Source organism: Rhinoderma darwinii, chromosome 1, assembly GCF_050947455.1.
Source record: "Rhinoderma darwinii isolate aRhiDar2 chromosome 1, aRhiDar2.hap1, whole genome shotgun sequence".
NCBI classification, from domain to species: domain Eukaryota; kingdom Metazoa; phylum Chordata; class Amphibia; order Anura; family Rhinodermatidae; genus Rhinoderma; species Rhinoderma darwinii.
In genome coordinates, this window is record NC_134687.1 from 293,628,259 (window position 1) to 293,652,376 (window position 24,118).

General features: G+C 44.7%; 1 protein-coding gene across 1 annotated transcript; it reads right to left on the reverse strand.

Annotated features, from left to right (window-relative positions):
• Nucleotides 1–11,664: 11,664 nt before the first annotated feature.
• PRSS57 (serine protease 57) lies at nucleotides 11,665–21,186 on the reverse strand. The gene is made up of 5 exons (XM_075850977.1): nucleotides 21,116–21,186; nucleotides 16,142–16,289; nucleotides 15,334–15,478; nucleotides 14,986–15,246; nucleotides 11,665–12,166 (listed from the first exon to the last, which is right to left on the reverse strand). The coding sequence occupies exons 1-5, from the start codon at nucleotides 21,162–21,164 to the stop codon at nucleotides 12,014–12,016; spliced, it is 756 nt and encodes a 251-aa protein (XP_075707092.1). The 5' UTR covers nucleotides 21,165–21,186; the 3' UTR covers nucleotides 11,665–12,013.
• Between the last annotated feature and the right edge of the window lie 2,932 nt (nucleotides 21,187–24,118).

Below are 24,118 nucleotides of genomic sequence, written 5' to 3' on the forward strand. Positions count from 1 at the left end.
TATTACCCCAGTACCCACCGCCACCAGGGGTATGGGAAGAGCCGGGTACGATCCAGTACCTGACCATCTGCAGCGATGGTCAGCCACCGGGGCGGCCGCAGGCTGGTATTATCAGGCTGGGACAGGCCAGAAACAGCGTCCCTTCCCAACCTGGTAATGCTAGGTTGCTGCTGCTTTATTGTATCTGGCTGGTTATGATAAATGGGGGGGACCCCAGGTCATTTAAAAAAAAATAATAATTGGAAAGAATGATGTGGGGTCCCCCCCAATTTTCATAACCAGCCAGAAACAACACAGCAGCAGCAGCCTAGCATTACCAGGGTGGGGAGGGCCGCTATTTTTGGCCTTCCCCAGCCTTATAATACCAGTCTGCGGCCGCCCCGGTGCCGATCATCACTACAGATGGTCGGTTACTGGATCGTACCCGGCTCTTCCCGGCATCCCTGGTGGCGGTGGGTACCGGGGTAATAATGGGGGTTAGTGTTAGCCTCTGCACCGGCATAACATTAAGCCCCGCCTTAGTAATGGAGGTTGTCAATCAGCCAGCGGCTATTACTAAGGCGGTAATAATAAAGTTTAATAAAATACAAGGACACAGAAAAAATATTTTATTGAAATAAAAAAACACACACAACCCTCATTAACCATTTTATTGAGAATAAAAAAACGCTGTCATTGAAGTAGTCCTCGAATCCGACGTAGTCCAACGATCGAACCTGTAAAAAAACACAAGAAAATAATTAGTAACATATAAAAAAGCAAAACAATTATTATTCTTACCTTTCCTGGGTCCAGCGCTGGAGCCAAAATGTCAGCGAGCTGGGCCCTATATCTAATCCTATCATAGGTGATACTGTCTGCGGAGCTGTGTATCTAATCCAATCATGTGTGATACTGTCTGCTGAGCCACTGTATCTAATCCTATCCATAGTTTATAGGGTCGTAGTGCTATAGATATGCTGTCTCCTATAAACACACACACACACACACACACACACACACACACACACACACACACACACACACACACACACACACACATATACACACAAACATTTTTTTGGGGGCATATGTATTGGGGTTATTTCCCCTGACATTTTAAGTCCTTAGTGACGCCCCTGGCTGCTAGTGCTGCATTGTTGGGTCACTTAGGAGTCCCAGCGATGCAGCTAAAAGTTGCGGGCCGTCGGCCATGAGAAGTTTGCAGGGGGGGGGCCCAATAAGAACTTTTGCATCGGGGCCCATGAGCCTTTAGCTACGCCCCTGCTTGTATCCACTCTTTTAATCTGAATGCACTCTGCGCTGTATGTGACCTCACACCATGCAGGGAATATACATAGTCCTTCACAGGGGGCCTGTGATTTATTCTTTGGGCTTCCTCTTATCAGGTATATAAATCTCTGCACAGCCGACTAAACTGCAGAGATAATAGTGGCTAAATTTAAATAGAGGCTAAATTTAAACAAAGTAGCGGCGTGACTATTCATTTACTCTGCACGGCTATTGTGCTTTCTGCCGTGCAGAGAAAAAACTAACTTCTAGGGAGTCGTGTACGCAGCTTTCCCTGACTCCCTCTTCTTGCTCGGCTTTCTCCATTTCGGCCCAATACGGCATATGCCGAGGGCAGAACTTTTGTTGTACAAAACATGTACCAATATACACTCAATACAAAACAATACCGTATAGAAATGTCAACCCAGAGCAGATGCATTGTATGACATTGACAGGATATGCAAAATTACCATCTCCAAAAGCCTGACTGAATCAAAACTAACATTCACTCACAGTCATCCTTGTGCTCCAACCCCCCCCCCCCCCCCACAGCTCTGTCACGCTAAAGTGACCATTAAACCGCAGTTTCTAGAGTCTCCAACCATCTGGACCAAATTTTCCCGAATTCATCTGGACATTTTCTGCTCTGGTATAGCTTTTTATACATAGGAATATATTTATTCACCAGCTGCTGCCAGTGTAGTAAACTCTGACTTTCTGTATTCTTCCAAGACCTAATTACAATCTTCCGGGCACAAAAAAGAACAAAGCGAAAGAATATCTTAACATAGTGGTTTTGTGTAACTTCATCCATAATGCCCAAGAGGCACATCTGAGGTATAAGAAGTCGCGGTAACTCATAATGGGTATGAAGAAATTCCACTACCTCCAACCAAAAGGGGGCAACTCTGGGACCGACCTCCGACTGGCAGCGAAAAGAACTATCCGAAGCCAATGCCCCCATCCTCTTAAGCCTAACTGGCGTGTAATAGATCCTATGCAAAAACCAAGATTGTATGAGAAAGTCCCGTGCACTTACCACCGAATCAAAAAAAGAGGATTCCACCTCCCAACAGTCCTCCTCGCTCAAGTTGGGGACATTACCCCTCCATTGCAGATAAGCCTTATCAAAGGGTCTAGCACCCAGTGTTGTCATGAAGGTGTACAATTGGGTGAGGGCCTTTGAGAGATCTGGAGCACCAAGAAGGTCCTCTAGCCTAGAGAAACCCACCTAAGGTGGCATAGAGCCAAATTGGGCACACCAAGAATGCCGTAGCTGGAGATAGTGAAAAAAAACTTTCCCTGAAATGTTAAATCTATCCTTAAGTTCGGAAAAGGATACAAAGCTAGAATCTGCAGCGAACACCTGTCCCAGGAATTTGACCCCTGCCCCTGACCACATTACCGCTCCTGGCAGCGATTCAAGATGAGGCAACCAAGGATTATTCCAAAGTGGAGTCCTAGGTGAGTATGAGGGGCCGTAGTAACCTTTAGCAGAGCGTGTGCTGTCCTCCAAGCCACAGCCACCGTCCGAAGTGGCAGTGGTACGCAACCCTGGGATTTAAATCTATATAGCAAGTTAGTCAGACTTTCATAAGAAGTCATAAGTGCACCTGCCAGTGCAGTGGCTGCATTACTCAGATATATATCCACCAACGTGCAATCACCAGTTGAGAAGCTAAATAGTATATATGAAGATTTGGCGCCACCTTCCCCCCCTTCTTTTAGGGACATGACGAAGCACCAGCGAAACGCGCGTCGGGTTAAGCAGAGGTCCCCTCTCCCGGTACTGGTCTCCTATTTTCATCTCCTGCTACGTAGGTGTAGGTATACTATATTGCCATGCATGTTATGTATACTTAGGACTGCACTTTATATATACTTTTTTATATTGCACTTATGTGTCCATCTGTGCAGGGCGTACCACGCCTAGCACCTGCTCAGTAATCTATATGTATGCACTTTAGCCATGTATAGGAGGTATTGGACCATTTGTACATCTGGGGGGCCACTCTGCTTTTATGTTCGGATTCCGTTTCTGTTTGAGGGTCTATGGTATTTTATTATGTATAACTGTTATATGTTTTTTTCTGTGTGTCTAATTGACTTTAATAAAGATTGTTTGCATTTTTTCAATTACCTGGTCGTGACTTGTTCTTTTTTCTGGTTTTATTATGTTAACATTGCAGCATAGGATTGTATCAACTCTATGGCTCTACGACTCTTATCTCCCGTCCTGTGTAACATGTGATAATAAACCTGTCTTCTCCCTCTGTTTACACAGGACAGGAGATTAGAGCCGTTGTAGAGCTGAGTGATACAATCCTATGCTGCAGTGTAAACTAATACAGACGTGGGGAAGATTTTTGCTTTCTATGGGAAGGGGGTAGAGTTAGATGATAATGGGGGCAGGGAGATGATGATGGGGGCAGGAAGATGATAATGGGGGCAGGGAGATGATAATGGGGCAGGGAGATGATAATGGGGGCAGGGAGATGATAATGGGGGCAGGGAGATGATAATGGGGGCAGGGAGATGATAATGGGGTAGGGAGATGATAATGGGGGCAGGGAGATGATAATGGGGCAGGGAGATGGCATTGGGTAGGGAGGGAAATGATGCTAGAGTGGGAAGGAGATAATAATGGAGGGAGGATGGCACTTGAGTAGGGATGCACGATGCATCAAAACTTCGATACGGTTTTGATACCGTGCACCCCCAAACGGTTCGATACCGTTATTTCATGTTTTTTTATACTAAGCTGTCCGGCCGCACAGCTCAATATTCTAATACATGAATGTATGAGAGTGGGGCTGCGGCTGTGTAATACAATTACGGCCCCGCTCCGGAGTCCTGACATTAACCCATTATAATTGAGGAACATGATGGGGTTAATTACTATTAATGTGAGGCACATGGAGGTTAAATTTACCATCACACCATGTGCCTCACATCAGAAATGGAAGAACTGTTTTGTTTTTTTATTACTGTTGGCAAAGTATCGCTTTGTTATCGAAATCGCAATACTACACAAGGTAACGGTACCGAAGTCCAAATTCTGGTATCGTGACATCCCTCCACTGGAGGAGGCATTATACAATGGGGGGGGGGGGGGGTAATAATTGGGTGAAAAGTGATGATATCTGAAGGGAGGGGAGAAATTATACATGGGGAGGGGTAGAGGAAGGAGAGAATATACCTGGGTAGCGGGAGAAAGCTTATACCGGAGGCATAGTTAGCAACAGTCCTGAATTTGCAGGGACTGTCCTGAATCTACAGAGGCAGTCCCGGCAATTTACTGTCCCAGACGTGTCTCAGCCACTGACATATTCAATTGTATCTGCGTCCACAGGATGCAGATACAATTGAACACTATGGCAGAGCAGGAAAGTATCAGCTTCCTGCTCTGCCATTCACCCATCCAGGAGCGGAATCCCTGGCCAGAGAGATGCCGACACTCTGGTCGGGGATTCCTCTCCTAGAGGTAGCCCCTGAGGTCACTGTCCATATATGGACAGTGAGGTCAGGATCTCCTCCTGGACTGGAATCCCCTGTAGAGAGTGCCACACACACCCCTGTAGTTAGCGCCGAACATACCCCCTGTAGATAGCGCCACACACACACTCCCCTGTAGATAGTGGCACACACTGCCCCCCTGTAGATAGCACCACACAATCCCATGTAGATAGCGCCACACAGCCCTGTAGATAGCGCCACACACAGCCCCCTGTAGATAGCGCCACACACAGCCCAGTACATAGTGCCACACACCCCCCTGTAGATAGCGCCGCACACCCCCCTGTAGATAGCGCCACACACGCCCCTGTAGATAGCGCCACACACCCCCCCTGTAGATAGTGCCACACACCCCCTGTAGATAGTGCCACACACCCCCTGTAGATAGTGCCACACACCTCCCCTGTAGATAGCGCCAAACACAGCCCCCTGTAGATAGCGCCAAACACAGCCCCCTGTAGATAGCACCACACACAACCCCCTGTAAATAGCTCCACACACTGCCCCCTGTAAATAGCGCTCCACACCCCCTGTAGATAGCGCCACACACACCCCCCTGTAGATAGTGCCACACACACCCCCCTGTAGATAGTGCCACACACACACCCCGTAGATATTGCCACGCACCTCCCCTGTAGATAGCGCCACACACATAGTCCCCTGTAGATAGTGCCACACACTGCCCCCCTTTAGATAGTGCCACACACTGCCCCCTGTAGATAGCACCACACAATCCCATGTAGATAGCGCCACACAGCCCTGTAGATAGCGCCACACCACCCTGTAGATCGCGCCACACCCCCCTGTAGATAGCGCCACACCCACCCCTGTAGATAGCGCCACACACAGCCCCCTGTAGATAGCGCTACACACAGCCCCCTGTAGATAGCGCCACACACAGCCCCCTGTAGATAGTGCCACACACTGCCCCCTGTAGATAGCACCACACAATCCCATGTAGATAGCGCCACACAGCCCTGTAGATAGCGCCACACCCACCCTGTAGATCGCGCCACACCCCCCCTGTAGATAGCGCCACACCCACCCCTGTACATAGCGCCACACACAGCCCCTGTAGATAGCGCTACACACAGCCCCCTGTAGATAGCGCCACACACAGCCCCCTGTAGATAGCGCCACACACTGCCCCCTGTAGATAGCACCACACACACCCGCCTGTAGATAAAAGTCTAAATGCTAAACTCTGGCCACAGGTAGTGGTCTGGTGGAAAGGTGTCTGAATTACCTAACAGGTCTGGTCTAGGATCTGAATTTTTTTCTGGTTTGGTGTCTGAATTAATTTAGTTGTGTGGTTTTTACACAGATAACGTGTGTGGAGCGTGTGAAGAGAATGAAAAAGCATCATCCAGGCATTCCCGTGGCGGTGGGAGATCTTAGGGACTACATTTTGGTGAGTGACTCTGCTGTGTATAGGGCTTCAGTGCAATGATTTTTGTTTATATTGCCCTCCTACACCCTGACAGATTCTATATACACACACACTCACACTCACACTCACTTTCCCTTTTTGCCCCCCACAGAGCCGCTGTCTCTTGTCTCTTCCCTGTCACTCCACAGAGCCCCTGTGAGGTTGCGTCTCCCCCTGGCTACCACTGCTACTTTCAGTTCTCCCAGCCGTGGCACTCAGTCTCTCCCCTTTGCCCTCCGACACCCACCTCCTGTCTCTGCCCTGCTCCTCCAAAGAGTTTTCTTTTTAATGTGCCCTACCTCCCGCCCCTTTACATTTCACCCCCCCTCCTAATAACCAGGGGTGCGGGGGCCCAGACTCATTGGCAGTATGGGGCCCAGAAATTCCTGATGGCAGCCCTGTGCTCGCTCAATGGTAAAAAAGGCAGAGTTTTCAACAGCCAGAGTATCTTTTAGCCATTGTTCCAGAAACACTCGTCTAAATTTCAGTCTAATATATTTTGAGCCATTGACTTCCACAACACCACGGAACTGCTGTTCTATACAGTATCATTTTGTTCAGTATGAAACATCAGTTCCGTAAGGAGGCAGAGACTCCTAGCAACATAAATGTCTATGATGGCAGGAATCCCGTTCACCTGTACCGCGGTCGAGTCGGGAAATCCGTCCGACACACGGACCGTTTTTTACAGCCCGAACTCGGTTGTGTGCAGGAGGTGTTAAGCTGATATCCTCTGTCAGATCATACACGGAGCAGGTGCTAGTGATAGGTGCTTCCACTGCACTAAAGTCAAGCTTATGTAACGAAACGGCTAATTACCGTGTCTGGCATCATCTTTCAGCCATTTTCAGAGCAAAAGCTCCCTCCAGTGGTTAGCGTGCAGTACTACGCACCAGATCTCCCTCTAGTGGTCTGCATGAGGAACCACCTTCAAATTGAAAAACTTCTCTCTGCTGTCACATGATTCAATTTAACTGCCTTCATAAGCCTCTTTCTGAGCACCAGCAGATGCCACAGTATTAGGTCCCATTTGGACTCCAGCACTCTTATTCCAGTACCTGTGATTGACTATTAATGTACCTGAACTTAGCTAGTGACCCTGACCACGGCTTTGTTTGACAATTCTCTCGGATTTTGATTTGGCACTGCATCTTCATACAGTCATCTGCCTGTCTCCAATTAGCTAAGTTAAGGGGACAGATAGAGGGCAGCGACCTGCAGGTCCATGGCAGCGAAGTCCATACCGCCTTGCGGTGGTCCCTGGTGACAACCAGGGGGGCCTGTTAGACCCCACGCCTTGGCACGGCCAGCACTAACCATAATCTGGCCAAATGGAATTCTATATATCCAGCCAGGCTTGTGACAGCCTCTAATTGGTAAGCGCAGACGCTTGTCACTTGCTCTGTAACCAATTAGTGCATCCCTTTAGTGCAGTGGAAGCACTTGACAACTACTTTATTACCAGGCACTTGGATGTGGAAGTAGCACCGAGCGGCTAGAAAACAATCCATCTATCTATCCAGTCATATAACACGATGACACTCTTTTTGTTAAGACAGTTAACAACTTGCTATACCTTAAAGAGGCTCTGTCACCAGATTTTGCAACCCCTATCTGCTATTGCAGCAGATCGGCGCTGCAATGTAGATTACAGTTACGTTTTTATTTTTAAAAAACGAGCATTTTTGGCCAAGTTATGACCATTTTTGTATTTATGCAAATGAGGCTTGCAAAAGTCCAAGTGGGCGTGTTTAAAGTAAAAGTCCAACTGGGCGTGTATTATGTGTGTTACATCGGGGCGTTTTTACTACTTTTACTAGCTGGGCGTTCTGACGAGAAGTATCATCCACTTCTCTTCAGAACGCCCAGCTTCTGGCAGTGCAGACACAGAGCGTGTTCTCGAGAGATCACGCTGTGACGTCACTCACAGGTCCTGCATCGTGTCGGACGAGCGAGGACACATCGGCACCAAAGGCTACAGTTGATTCTGCAGCAGCATCAGCGTTTGCAGGTAAGTAGCTACATCGACTTACCTGCAAACGCCAAAAGGACCTGCAGACACAAGGTCACATGACCTTATGTTTGCAGTTCTTGTTACTGTTTAAAGACCTGCAGAAAGACTCCATAGCAAAGACTGAGCTTGCTATGTAAGTATAAAGCTGGGTTCACACACCCTATTTACAGACGTAATTCGGGCGTTTTAACCTCGAATTACGTCCGAAAATACGGCTCCAATGCGCCGGCAAACATCTGCCCATTCATTTGAATGGCTTTTACGATGTACTGTGCCAACGGTCATTTTTTTTACGCGCCGCTGTCAAAAGACGGCGCGTAAAAAAGACGCCCGCGTCAAAGAAGTGCCTGTCACTTCATGGGACGTAATTGGAGGCCGTATTCCATTGACTAAATAGAAAAACAGCTCCAATTACGCCAGTAATGGACGCTGCGAAAAGCGCCTGCACTTGCCAGTAATGGACGCTGCCGTGTGAACATATCCTTAGGAAGCTAGATTGGTTTAAGGTTCTGGTTTCTGTATTTAGGGGGTCTCGTTTGGGGTCTGAATTTAAGGGGTCTGGTCTGGGGTCTGTATTAGTTTAAGGGGTCTCTATCAGTTTAAGAGGTCTGTATTAAGGGACCTGGTCTGGGGTCTGTATTAGTTTAGGGGTCTTTTTAGGGGTCTGTATTTAGGGGTCTGTATTAGTTTAGGGAGTCAGGTCTAGGGTCATTATTAGTTTAGGGGGTCAGGTCTGGGGTCTGTATTTATGGGTCATGTCCGAGGTCTGTTTTTAGGGGTCTGGTCTAGGGTCAGTATTTAGGATGCTTGTTCTGGGGTCTGTATATGTTTAGATGAGCCTGGTCTGGGAACTGCAATAGTTTAAAAGGTCTGGGGTCTATATGTATTCTAGAGTCTGGTCTGGGGTCTGAAATTATTAGTTTGAGTAAAAGGGGATGTCCAAGCACGTGGATAGGTCATCAATATGAAAAACCGGTCCGTGCCCGGACAACCCCTTTAATGTATGGGCCTGGGCCTGGACCTTGGTGTCTGAATTTTTGTGTTTCTATAGAGGCTGGAAATGGCTGCGTCTGTGTCAGATGGAGAAGAACGACTTCCATCAGAGACGTCATCACTTGTGAGTCACTGGATTTATAGAGTATCTCTCCCCTCTCCTGTTGTAGGAAATCCTTGTATTCCACCTAAAATCTTTGTGTACCCAGGACTAATAGACAAATGTGGGTTACCATTACCATTGTCAAGAGGATGTGTCCCTGCACAGTGTGATACTGTCACGATGGTTGGAGACTGTCAGTATGTAGGGACACAGCCCTTTAACAAGGGGAATTGTAACACCCATTTGTTAATGCTCACATAGAATAGTGATGTACACTATAGACATAGCAGAGCAGTGGAGGGGAAGGTAGTCCAAGTTTGGGGAACAGCCCAGGGCCTATGGTCTACTTAATCCGCCACTGACAGTATGTTACAATTAATGTTAGTATGTTAGAATTGTTTCCTCTGGTGGGCCCAAGGAACGCTAGTCCGACACTGCATCTGAATAATGTTTTATTGATAAATGTCTTAAAAGTTTCAATACAGGCCTCTAGCCTCTGCTAAGATAAGCGTTCATGAAAGAGAATCCATATTCAAAGTGTATGTCACTGGCAATGTGTAAAATTGAAGACATTGTACAGAATGCTTAGGTATTGTGTAGAACTCCCTAAAACTTCTAGACAATGTATAAAATAAATGTTTAAAGGCGTTTTCCCATGAGAGACATTTATGTCCACAGGATATGTCATAAATCTCAGATAGATGTGGGTCCCACCTTTGGGACCCACACCTATCTCTAGAACGGGGTCCCCTAAACCCCGTTCTAGCTTTGTCTGATCTCGCTGCCTCCTGGCCCTTTCCAGGTTATATGGTCGAGAGATACGGAAACAGCGTTATTCTATAGAATAACTAGTTAATAAAATGTCCCCCTCTGTTGTGTATTAGTAGTGTCCCCACTGTTGTTTGTTAGAAATCTGTTAATAAAGTGTCAATAACTAGACATTTCTATTAAAATCCCTAGGTACAGTATATAAGTTCAGAATAAAACAATCTTATTTAATACTCTACCCAATAAATGCTAGAAATATAAAGTACATATAGAATACTTAAGCATTCTATTAAAATCCCTAGGTAACGTATATAAGGTCAGCATGAAATGATCTTATGTCATACTCTACTCAAGAAAGGCTAGCCAGTCTATAGAATAAGTCAGCATTTCTATTCTAAGTTCAGAATTAAATAACCTTATTTGATACTTTAGTATGCATCACAAAACACAAACGGGTATGTATGTAAGGCAAGAAATACCATAGAATCACTATGTATACTACAAAAATATATTTTATTCAAAATAAATACACTTCATAAATGATTAAAAACACTTAAAAATGCATAAAGATGCTCTACAAAATCTTGGGAGGGGGGGGGAGGGGGTTGTCCCCCTAAATCCTGTTTTTTAAGTGTTTTTAATCATTTAAGAGGTGTATTTATTTTGAATAAAATATATTTTTGTGGTATACATAGTGATTCTATGGTATTTCTTGCCTTACATACATACCCGTTTGTGTTTTGTGTTGCATACTGTGGTTTATAGGGTATGTGGCAATATTTATGCAGTGCCCGCCAGAGATAGAAATAGCTTATTTGATACTTTGCCATAAAATACAAGGCATTTTACACAATACCTAAGGCTTCGTGCACATCTGCGTTGGGACTCACTAAAACAAACGGAAACCATATGTTTCCATTTGCATCACCATTGATTTCAATGGTGACGGATCCGGTGCAAATGGTTTCTGTTTGTCATTGTTGTGTAAGGGTTCCGTTGCTTTGACTGAATCAATACCGAAGTCGACTACGTTATTCATTCTGTTAAAACGACGGAACCCTTGCACAACGATAACAAACAGAAAACATTTGTACCGGATCCGACACCATTGAAATCAAGGGTGATGCAAACGGAAACCTATGGTTTCCATTTGTTCCAGTTTGGATTCCATTCATGGGTTCCCCTGACGGAAAGCTCCGACGGAACCCCTGAACGGAGTCCCAACGCAGATGTGAACGAAGCCTTAGGGCGGATTCACACGAACGTGATTTTCGTCCGTGCAGCCCGCGTGGTTTTCACGCGGGTCGCACGGACCTATACAAGTCTATGGGGCAGTGCAGACAGTCCGTGAGTTTTGCGCAGCGTTAGTCCACTGCGTAATACTCACGACATGTTCTATATCTAGGCGTTTTTCGCGCATCACGAACCCATTGAAGTCAATGGGTGCGTGAAAATCACGCGCACCCGACGGAAGCCCTTCCGTGGGACGCGCGTTATTCGCGCAACAACAGTAAAAGAATGAATGTAAACAGAAAAGCACCACGTGCTTTTCTGTTTACAAACATCCAAACGGAGTGTCATAAAGATAGTGGCTGCGCGAAAAGCACGCAGCCGCGCATCCATATGAACAGGACACACGGAGCTGTCACGCTGCTGCCATGCGTTTTGTGCGCGCGCAAAACGCTCACGTTCGTCTGAATCCGCCCTTAGTCTCACACTTTCCCAGTAACATATACACTGAATATAAATACTCTTCAAAAACATGCATTTTTAAAGTAATATAACAGGGAGCAGAATTTACAAAGGATTTCAATTACCTAAAAACTTAGGTTACAATAGCAGACATCTGGCAAATGTAATAAAAAAAATGACATAAGAAACAAGCAAAAATAGACATTTGACTGTTCTCTTTCTTCCTTCAAGGCCTGCTTATCACACTTTGAATCCAAGGCAGAAAGGCTGAAACTCGAGTATACACATCTGGAGTCCTAGGGTCTCCACAGGAAAATCCAGAAAATGACACCACTCCTTCTACTCGGTTCCCGCACTCAAGGGGGCCTCCAGAATCACCCTGAAAAGAAAAAGCATATACCAGAGCTAAGACGTAATCCTTTCTCTGCCAATGACGTATGTACAATTAGGCCTTATTCACACGAACGTGTATTACGTCTGTGATACGCGCGTGAAAATCACGCGCGTCGCACGGACCTATGTTAGTGAATGGGGCCGTTCAGACAGTCCGTGATTTTCACGCAGCGTATGTCCGCTGCGTAAAAAACTCATGACATGTCCTATACTTGGCTGTTTTTTGCGCATCACGCACCCATTGAAGTCAATGGGTGCGTGAAAACCGCGCACAGCACCGTGTGATGCGCGTGATTCGCGCAACAGTAGATAAAGAAATGAAGGAAAAAATAAAATTTTATTTTTCTAAACTCCAAAACCGCGTGTCATAAGCATGGCATATGCGTGAAAATCACGCAGCCACGCAGCATATACTGATGACACACGCAACTGCAAAACGCACACGTTCGTGTGAATAAGGCCTTAGGAATATAAGGGTTAGACTTTTGGTATGATTTTATAGCCACGAATCCTAGCTTTCAAATGAGACCAAGTTCTAGCTGCAATACTCGAGGAGCGGCATGAAAAGTCGGCAAGTCGGGGAGCAGGATGAAAAGTTTTATTTTTAGTCTATTCTGTACAGCACTGTAATAGTACACCCAGAGAAGTGCATGGGGCCTTTACTGTACCTTCATATAAAATTTCCCATCTGATTTTATACAGATCCGACAGAAAAAAAATTGTGACGTGCTGTAAATACGGAGTATCTCTCACCTAGTAGCATTGCTTCTCAGGGAGAATACTGGATTCAGAGTGTCGCGGTACAGCCGTTTTGCCATGTACATGAGCCCTTAGATGGTTTTTCACTTTCGGGGTGCAGTCACACGCAGCAGAATGTGATGCGGAAATTTTCTGTTTCATTCATCTACTGTAAATGGGATTGTTTCTGCAGCAAGTGCATGGATTTCTGCAAATTCCATTCAGATAAATTAAACAGATTTTCAGTCGCAGAAAATTTATGCAATAAAATCTGCCACGTGTAAGTGCACCATTAGGATAAATGCACACTTTGCGAAATTTGGTGCAGAAAATCTGCAACAAAGCCGCTGGTACACTCAGGTAGTTCCGCAGGTAAATTTCCGCACCTAATAGTGCGTTTTTTATGCGTTTTTTTAATTTTTTTTTTTACATAATGCCGAATTAGGTACGTTTTTATGCTGCAAATTATGGTGCGTTTTCTTTTAAAACTAGTCAAACACAATTCGCAAGCGGAAACGCAAGATAAATTGACATGCTGTAGGTTTTAAAATATGCACTGCAGGTCAAGAAGCCATGTGTAGATGAGATTTCTTCAAATCTGATTTGCTTTGCTGGTACTGTATTATGCTGCGGATTTGCCGCACAAAAATAAGCACGGTAAATCCGCACATAATACACATTCTGTGCATTTGGCCTTAGGCTACATTCAGATGAGCGTGTCCGATTTGCACGCGTAGAGAACGCATTGCGTATTGGCATCATTGTTCTTTGCTTCACGTATGCGTTTTTAATGTCCGTGCAAGCACATCTTTTTTTAATTTTATTTATGTCTCTGCTTTTCTATGTAACTGATGCGTGAAGCATGGACAGCACATGGATGTCGTCCACGTGCTGTCCGTGGTATTCACGCACCCATAAACTTGAATGGGAGACTAGGTGCGCAAAAACGCACCAATATAGGACATGCAGTGAGTTTCACGCAACAGACACTCGCTGCATGAAAACTCACGCATGTCTGAATAGCCCCATAGAAATTAATGGGTCCGTGTGCTATGAGGTATTTCAACGCACAGCACACGGACGACTATTACGCTTGTCTGAATGAGCCCTTAAGCCGGGTTCCCACATAGCGTAAATGCTGCGGAATTTCCGCAACGAAATTCTATGCGGAGATTCCGCAGGATATACAGTAGCAGCAAAGAGGAAAAGCTCATGCCCAAGCTGTGGAAAAAAACGCAGCGTAAACGTTAATAAATTGACCTGCGGTGTGGAACTTAATTCCGCAGCATTTCAATTTATGCTGCATTTTAGTTGAATTTCCGTTGCGGATTTTCCCCATTGAATTCAATGGGGATGCAAAACCTGCAACAGAAAGCCAAGTGTTGCGACTTTTGCGGCGTATTCGCAGCGAAAGCGCCCAAAGAATTGCAACTACGGAAAAAAATCATACTTACCCAGAACGCCTTCCTTCTTCCTGCAGTCCAGCCTCCTGGGATGACGTTGCATCCCATTTGACTGCTGTAACCAATCGCAGGCTGCAGCGGTGGTCACATGGGATGAAGTCATCACAGGAGGCTGGCCTTGATGATGTCAGAGGGCCGGCCTACTAGGATGATGCTACATCCCATGTGACCGCCGCTGCTTCAATGGAAGCCAGCCTGGACTGCGCAGGAGGGACGCGTCGCCATAACAATGGCCTATGTAAGTATGAGCATTTTTTACCGCTGCTTTCCGCAGCGGAAATTCCAAACGAAAAACCGTACTACGATGTGAAATCTACCCAGGGTTCCAGGTCGGATACGCTGTGTGGTTTTCACTGGGCTTGCTCTGCAAACTAATTTTGCAGATTGCAAACAATACACTGTAGATACAGTACTGTAGTTGGCAAACATATGCTATTTCATGATACCTTTCATCTGTTGTCCATTCACAGACCACAGTTTGCCATAAACAATAAACTGTAGTCTGAGGATGAATATACAGGTGAGTGGTTCTAAAAGAGGAACTTTACTTTAAATTGGTTAAATATAGGTGACGTGAATGAAGGATTAGCACCCCTTTACTCACAGAGCAGAAGCCTTTGTTTCGTGGTCCAGGACTAGCAGCACACAGCATGCTATCAAAGAAGCTCTGATTCCAAAGCTGGTTACAAGCTTCGCGGCTGATCACATTTACATCTGTTTCCATTAGAGCTCTGGGCAAGGTTCCGAAATCAGTCACTTGTCCCCAGCCAGCCACCGAGCAAGGAGAACCGGGATTCACATCTGAGTTGTTGAGAGGAAGCCTGATATTTCTCACAGAGGAAGTTATATCAGCTGAGTTATTTAACTGTCAGGTTCGAAAGGAAAAAAATGTGTGAAAAGAAATAAATAAAAAAGCATTCAGTAAATATAACCATGTCCTGGGAGATCTTACCTTTAGGAGGTTTATATCATTCTGAAAAGTTGTAGGGTTGTATTCAGGATGCATAAATGATTCCTGGATATTCAGCACCTGAACAAATCTGTCTGGGTTACGCAGGTTATGAGCACCAAGTACCACACGTACTGTATCCACACGTCTGTCAAAAAGAACACAGATTTAGACCTTATAGAACCCTATAATGAACTGCACATGGTCCGGGACCTTCAGCCGGGATACGGACGCTAACATCCGCATTGTCTGAATGATGGCCTGAGGGATAGGGGTGCTTATAGGTCAGCAGTATTGTACATGGTATTGTAGGAATATGGTTGTAGTTTGATTACGGGAAAAATTGGTGAGATTTATCAAAAGGAAAAATTGAAGTAAAAATGGAGCAGTTGCCAATAGCAACCAATTAGATTACATCTCTAATTTGTCAGAGGCCCGAGTGAAAAAAAAATGGTTGTTGGTTGCTATGGGCGACTTCTCCACTCCTTTGAACAGAGCTTGATAAATCTCCCCCATTGCATGTAAGTCCCTACTCTAGAGCTGCTATATTCATAGAGTTGTAATACATTTCAATTTTAGCAAGGATTATATAATGTCACAATGTAAATGATGTACTGCTGATAGTTGTATGTACTTGTTTTTTTAAAATGAGTACTAAATGAAAGTGTTGTATACATAGCATCCAGCGAGACGAGTAGTATAGTATAACATAGTGGCTCCATTCCCTTCTCCATAGACAAGAACCTAAAGAGGTAAAAACATATATAGATGTACAAGCGCAACTAATAGTGTTTAGTGCATTGTCTCTTACGTGTTTTCCATGCAATGTGCTGCAGTGAGAACCCAGTTAGGGTAGATTAGAGCTCCTCCACAGAAACTCTGTCCCCTGATCTGTAGAGAAACCATGTATGGTCTGGAATGAGCTCTGGCTTCTCGACCTCCAACAATCCTGTGTGCCCCTATTTACACAAAATAAGACACTTGAAAACAGGACTGAAAGCTCTAAATATATAGTGTACTTTGAGATATAGATAAGATAAAACAATATTTGAATAATAGCATGGGAGACTTGATTGCTGACTGTAGACTGCATTGTAACAATAAAAAAAAATAAAAAAGTTTCAATTAAATATTCAATAAAAAATTCAATTAATATTCAATAAAATAAAGAAAAGCGTTCTCTGCTTTGGACAATCCCTACTTGTTAGAAAGGTCCATTGACAATAAACTGATCACAATGTGCTTCCCCTGCTGGGACCCCCACCGATTAGCGGTATTCTGTAAGAAAACATTGCAGTAGGTGTTTAGTTTCCCATTAGCGCCACCACAGGGGAAATTAAGCATTGCACAGTGCTCATTCAAATCAATGGGCCGTCTGAGTAATGCAGGACAGGACAGTTCTCCAGAGGAAGAGGTGCTCTTTGTAACCTCTTCAATCTGGCCAGTAGATGAGGATCATGAACAGGGGCCTCCCTCTATTAACTCAGAATTTCCTAATAGGGTGTATAGAAATGGATTTTTAAGGTGGACAACCCTTTTAACTGAAGATGTGCCTACCTATTGCTCAACATCGCAGAGGTATTGGATTAACACAACAACATTATAGGCAGCTGTAACCACTGTCATATAGCCACTAATGCTTGGGCCATTCACAGGGCAACCAAAACAGAAGTGTTGCTATGGCGCTAATTAGGAAACACAAGTACGAGCACGCAATATATTGCCTTGTTCTTCTACAGTTATTTTCAAGTAGGTCAGAAGCCAGAGGTATGGAATTCTCGTAACTAAAAGCTAGGACCAGGGCAACTTGTTTAGATATTAGTTCAAGTTATCAGTTAAAGTATCTATCTCTGACATGTCAATTTTTTTATTTTTATAAATGTATGTGTTTTTATTTAATAAAATATTATATTGACTTTATTTTTTCACGCAGAATGTTTTTTTTATTAACACTTTCTTACTTTACTGGGGGCTGCCATGTTTTATTTCATTTCATAACGACACATACACAGATGGAATACAGCAGCTACAGTGCATAGGACATAACGAATGGGACCCGTTCATCGCGTCCTCTTTTTCTGCTATCTCATTTTGTACTGCGCATAGAAGCTGGTTTGTAGGTGGAAAGCCGGCGCCATTTTGAATACCGGCCTCACTGCAGGTAAGGTGTGTGTGTCTGTCTCTCTCTCGCGACCCCTCGACCTCCCTGGCGACCCCCCACCTGCTGTAAGTGTATGTGTGTGTGTGTGTCTCAGAGCTCTGTGTGTGTGTGTGTGTGTGTGTGTATTAGAGCTGTGTGTGTGTAGCAGAGCTGTGTGTGTGGGTAGCAGAGCTGTGTGTGTGTGTGTGTGTGTGTGTGTGTGTGTGTGTAGCAGAGCTGTGTGTGTGTAACAGAGCTGTGTGTGTAGCAGAACTGTGTGTGTAGCAAAGCTGTGTGTGTAGCAGAGCTGTGTGTCTGTAGCAGAGATTTATGTGTATCAGAACTGTGCGTGTTTGGCAAAGCTGTATGTGTGTGTGTAGCAGAGCTGCGTGTGGGTGTGTAGCAGAGCTGTGTGTGTGTGTGTGTGTGTGTGTGTAGTAGGTATGTGTGTGTGTAGCAGAGCTGTGGGGGGTTGTGTGCAGTGTGCTTGGGGGGGTTGTGTGATGGTGGGCGTGTGTGTGTGGGGGGTGCATGCAGAGTGCTGGTGGGGCGGGGGGGGTGTCTGTGTGGCGGTTGTGTGCAGGGTGCTTGTGCGGGGGTTGTGTGATGGTTTTCGTGGCCATGTGTGTGTGGGGGGAGGGGGGGTACGTGCAGGGGCCTTGTGGGGACCTCTATTATTTATTGTGGAGAAAAGACAGAAGTCGCTGTAGGTGAGTATAAGTATTTATATTTTTCATATTAGTAAATAAAAAAAAATTGTTTTGCAGGTTCCGCTGGACATATTGGTCTACATGGTAGAGTCGTTGGACTACTGCGATGATCTACGTTTTTTTTGTTTTTAATAAAATGGTTAGCGAGGAGTGTGAGGGAGTTTTTATTTCAATAAAAATATTTTCTTATATCTCTGTGTTTTTTTAATACTTTATTACCACCTTCATAATGCCAGTTGTCTGTTTGACACCGTCCATTACTAAGGCGGTGCTTAGTGTTTGCCAGTAAAAAGCTAGCACTAACCCCCATTATTACTCTGGTACCCACTGCCACCAGGAAGAGCCGGGTGCGATCCAGTACCTGACTATCTGTTGTGATGACCGGTCACTGGGGCAGCTGCAGGCTGGTATTAATAGGCTGAGAAATGGCCAGAAACCATGGGCCTTCCCACCCTGGTAATGCTAGGCTGCTGCTGCTGTGTTGTACTGGATTGCACCCGGCTCCTCCCAATACCCCTGGTGGCGGTGGGTACCGGGTAATAATGGGGGTTAGTTTTAGTCTTTTTACTGGCTAACATTAAGCCCCACCTTAGTAATGGACTTCGTCAAACAGACAACTGCCATTACAGGTACAAAGTATTAAAAAAAACACAGAGACATAAGAAAATATTTTTATTGAAATAAAAACTCCCCCACACAAACCTTGCTAACCATTTTATTTAAACAAAAAACGTAGATCATCGCAGTAGTCCACCGAATCTACAACAAAGTCCAATAGGTCCAGCGGAACCTACAAAAAAAATAAAGTTATGCCTCAAGCACACGTCTTAACGGATAGAACACTGACCCATTTATTTCTATGGGGCCATGCACACTTCCTTTTTATTCAAAAAAAAATGTTGTTGCAGTTTTTGTGTGCGCTTTTTTTCAAGTTTTTGGGCGTGTATTTAAGACTCCCACTGACTCTGGGAACATTTGGTGCATTTTATGCACGAAAGAATTGATCCAACGCTTCTTTTTTACAAAACACGTTTTTTAAAAATGCTTGCTTTCCCATTGATGTAAATGGGAAGCTTAATCAAGTGTTTGACGCTTTTTTCGCGTGTTTTTTTTACGCATTTTGTGTGCGCTTTTTGGTGCATAATTAGGACTCCCATTGATTATGGGAACATTTAGCGTGTTTTACGTGCAAAGGAATTGACTCGACACTTCTTTATTTACACAACGCGTTTTTTAAAAACACATGTGTAAAAAAACGCATTGTATGTACTAACAGAGCGCTTTACCAATTATGTAAATGAAAAGCGTAATGAAGCGTTTTTTGATGCGGTTTTTGGCGCGTAAAATGCACCAATAAACCGTGTCAAATACACGCCGTGTGAACCGGTCAACTGAAAAGTCATTCACCACAGGGGCTTCCCTCTTGACTTTCATCATTCTCAGTCATTTGGTGTGTCCTGTAGCTTCTGCCAGCTACCATTTGTACAATCACTCCCAAACTGAGAGCCGGACAAAGCTTAGCAATTTGAAGACACCTTTTCCTGGCTTGTAGCCAAAAATAAGGAGGGGGTGAGTCTCCCTCCCACATTTACAGCAGCTGTGAGTCAGCTAGCTTTCTCTTATTCACCTTGCTGTTGTTCTGGGAAGTTCTCCCTCTGGCGGCCAACATAGGAAAACATGTCAAATTATTATTTAATTTTTAATACTTCCCACCATGTGGAAGAAAACAAAATGCAGCAAAAAACGTAACAAATATAATAAAAAAAAATAACTTACTTAAAAAAAATCCATTTAATTTGCAACACATTCCCTTTAAAAAAGAAGATCACATCAAAGACTATCTGCACTTATAAAAAAAACTTTTGATATGTCATATAGACCTATCAGAAGTTTTGATCGGTGGGGGTCCCGGTGCTGAGACTCCCATCATCACTAAATTAAAGGTGCGGAAGTGCGCACCTTTGGCTGTGATCAGCGCTCCTTGTCAAGCTGAGGACGGCTCACATAGAAGGTCTATGAGCCCGTCTGCAGCCTAACAAGGAGCGCCAATCACAGCCAAAGGTGTAGAGGATACAGTTGAGTGCTTCTGCACCTTCGTTTCAGTGACGGTGGGGGACTTAGCACCTGGACCCCCACCGATCAAAACTTCTGATACGTCTAAGACTATCAAAAGTTTTTTGAAAGTACAGTTTTTCTTTAACCGTAGTAGAAAGAATATTGAACCAAAATACCCCTTTAATGTAATGTCATTTAATTTAGCTGCTAATGTAGACTTGGTCTACTCCTGCCATAATGAGCCATTTCTAAATGTGTAACTACGGTTTGAGCTCCCACAAAGCACTCCCTGGTGATAGAAAACCACCAGAATTATGAATTTAAAAGGGTTTTCCGAGTTATTTAAAAAATTTACCACGGTAGGAGGAATGAAAAAAAAAAGCCATTGCTCACCTGCGCTGCTGCTTCTGTTCTTCCCTGCCACTGTGTTGACAAAGCTGCAGCGATGATGTGCTTGGATACCCACATGATCGCTGCAGCTAATCACTGGTCTCAGTGGGTATACGGCACAGGATCGCTGAGTCCAGTTCTTGGCTGCAGCGATTATGTGGGTATACGGGCACGTCATCACTGCAGCTGTGTCAATAAACAGTGGCGGGGACGAACATAGCATCGGTGCTGGAACCACGGGGATCCGTGAGGTAAGTAATGGCTTTTTTTTTTTGCCAATTGTTTTAAGTAACTCGGAAAACCCCTTTAACTTTAGGCATTGAAAGCAAACATAATCTTGCACAAAATCAATATTACCTAATTAAAGGAAAGGATTTTGGAAAGTTACTTTAACATTTTATGTACATTTAGCAGTGCAATGTTATAAGCTGTTGGACAAAAAGTAGAGTTACCCCTTTAATGAAACATTTTAGAACAGCAAAAATATTACCTGAAATTGGCAGCATGCACAGGGTTGCCAGCAAAATAAGATATTTCATGATTTGATGATGCCAGTGTGAGTCTTAAGTTATGAGTGGTAAACTTTTAAAAGACTGTTAGGAGATAGACGTTAGGGAATTTCACCAGACCCTGTGTTGTAAGGATGGTGGGTTTTTTGCATGCTTAGAAATGTAAGGAAGGGAATTGTAGAGAGAGGAAGTATTATTTAACAGTATCCTGTCAAAGCTATTCAGAAATATATAATGTTTCCTATATAGTTTAACATTTGATTCATATAAATATATCTGCCTTATTGTGCCTATTAGTTTTGAGCCAACTGTTCATACACCTCAACATCTCAGGTAGAAACAGGAGCAGTATAACCAGGGTCGGCCTTAGGATAGATGGTGCCCAGTGCGACATTTTCTTTCGGACCCCCACCCATCATAAAAAAAATGCTCCATAAAAAAGTTTAATGCCCCCCACAGTATAATACCCTGTATAGTCCCCCCCACACAGTAAAATGCCACCTTTAGTGCCCTCCACACAGTATAATGTCCCCTAATTGCCCCCACACAGTATATTGCCCCCATAGCTGCCCCATACGGTATAATAACAATATTTAATAATATAATATATTATAACCCTTTTAAGGACAAGTATTTTGTCCTTTGTGTGCCCACACATTATAATACCCCCTAAGTCCCACACACAGTATATTGCCCCCTGTAGTACCCCTACACAATATAATGTCCACTTAGTGGCTCCCTTAGTGGCCCGCACACAGTATAATGTCCCCTAAGTGCCCCCACACAGTATAATGCCCCCTTTAGTGTCTGCGCACAGTATAATGTCCCCCTTTAGTGCCCCCACACAGTATAATGCCCCCTTTAGTGCCCCCCACAAAATATAATGTCCCACTTTAGTGCTCCAACATAGCATAATGCCTTTTAGTGACCCACACACAGTATAATGCCCCCTGGTGACCCCCACATAGTATAAATAATGCCCCCTCATGCCACACACACACAATATAATGCCCACCTTATGCCCCCACTGTTACACAGTATAATTATCCTTACCCCACACAGTATACAGCCCCCTTATACCCCTCTGTGCCACTGTGTAATTTAATAATTATGTATAAATGCAGCCTGGAGACCCGGGCGCTCCTGAGTCCTTCTCTGTTCTGGCTCCATCGCTGCAGTGTGACACACACAGTGCATTGTCACGTGACACTGGACGCGAAAGCCAGGGGCGTAACTAAGAAATACTGGGCCCCATAGCAAACTTTTGACTGGGCCCCCCTTCACTAGGTGCCACACACAGCCCCCCTTTATAGATAGTGCCCACCTGTAGATTGTACCATACGGCCCCCCTTGTATTCTGCCATACAGCCCCCCTGTAGATAGTGCCTGTAGAGAGAGGAAGTATTATTTAACAGTATCCTGTCAAAGCTATTGAGAAATATGTAATGTTTCCTATATAGTTTCACATTTGATTCATATAAATATATCTGCCTTATTGTGCCTATTAGTTTTGAGCCAACTGTTAATACACCTGAACATCTCAGGTAGAAACAGGAGCAGTATAACCAGGGTCGGCCTTAGGATAGATGGTGCCCAGTGCGAAATTTTCTTTCGGCGCCTCACCTATCATAAAAAAAATGCTCCATAAAAAAGTATAATGCCCCCCACAGTATAATACCCTGTATAGTCCCCCCACAGAGTATAATGCCCCCTTTAGTGCCCTCCACACAGTATAATGTCCCTTAATTGCCCCCACACAGTATATTGCCCCCATAGCTGCCCCATACGGTATAATAACAATATTTAATAATATATTATAACCCTTTTAAGGACAAGTATTTTGTCCTTTGTGTGCCCACACAGTATAATACCCCCTAAGTCCCACACACAGTATATTGCCCCCTGTAGTACCCCTACACAATATAATGTCCACTTAGTGGCCCCCTTAGTGGCCCACACACAGTATAATGTCCCCCAAGTGCCCCCACACAGTATAATGCCCCCTTTAGTGGCCGCCCACAGTATAATGTCCCCCTTTAGTGCCCCCACACAGTATAATGCCCCCTTTAGTGCCCCCCACAAAATATAATGTCCCACTTTAGTGCTCCAACACAGCATAATGCCTTTTAGTGACCCACACACAGTGTAATGCCCCCTGGTGACCCCCACATAGTCTAAATAATGCCCCCTCATGCCACCAACACACTATAATGCCCACCTTATAATTATTATAAGTATAATTATCCTTACCCCACACAGTATACAGCCCTCTTATACCCCTCTATGCCACTGTGTAATTTAATAATTATATATAAATGCAGCCTGGAGACCCGGGAACCGAGTGGTAGTTGATTTTACTCACCACTCGTTCGGGCGCTCCTGAGTCCTTCTCTGTTCTGGCTCCATCGCTGCAGTTGACACGGGACGCGAAAGCCAGCGGCGTAACTAAGAAATACTGGGCCCCATAGCAAACTTTTGACTGGGCCCCGTTCACTAGGTGCCACACACAGCCCCCCTATATAGATAGTGCCCACCTGTAGATTCTACCATACGTTCTCCCTTGTATTCTGCCATACAGCCCCCCTGTAGATAGTGCCCCCCAAACAAATAAAAAAAAATATTATACTCACCTAGACCCCTAGTTCCCACGACCAACGGAGCTTTGACACAAGGTTGACGGAATCCTTGCGTAGGCCGGCGTGATCCAGTGATGTCATCACGCCGTCCTGCGCAGGGCTCCTGTCCCTGTGCCTGATAGGCTGTAGGCCGTACGTGGCCTGTAGCCTAGTAAATGGCAGGCAGAGCAGATACCTCCCTGCTCTGCCATAATGTTCAATAGTATCTGCGTCCTAAGGACGCAGATACTATTGAATGTGCCACTGGGCATGCCGCGGGCCCATAACGACGGAACCCTTGCACAATGGAGGCAAACGGACGCCATTTGCACCGGATCCATCACCATTGAAATCAATGGTGATGCAAAT

Coding starts and splice junctions, on each gene's coding strand:
- PRSS57 (XM_075850977.1), bottom strand. CDS start 21,164: ATGAAATATCTTATTTTGCTGGCAACCCTGTGCATGCTGCCAATTTCA. Junction 16,290..21,115: donor GTGCATGCTGCCAATTTCAG/GTAATATTTTTG, acceptor TTGTGTAAATAG/GGGCACACAGGATTGTTGGA. Junction 15,479..16,141: donor GCACATTGCATGGAAAACAC/GTAAGAGACAAT, acceptor TCTTTTTGACAG/ACGTGTGGATACAGTACGTG.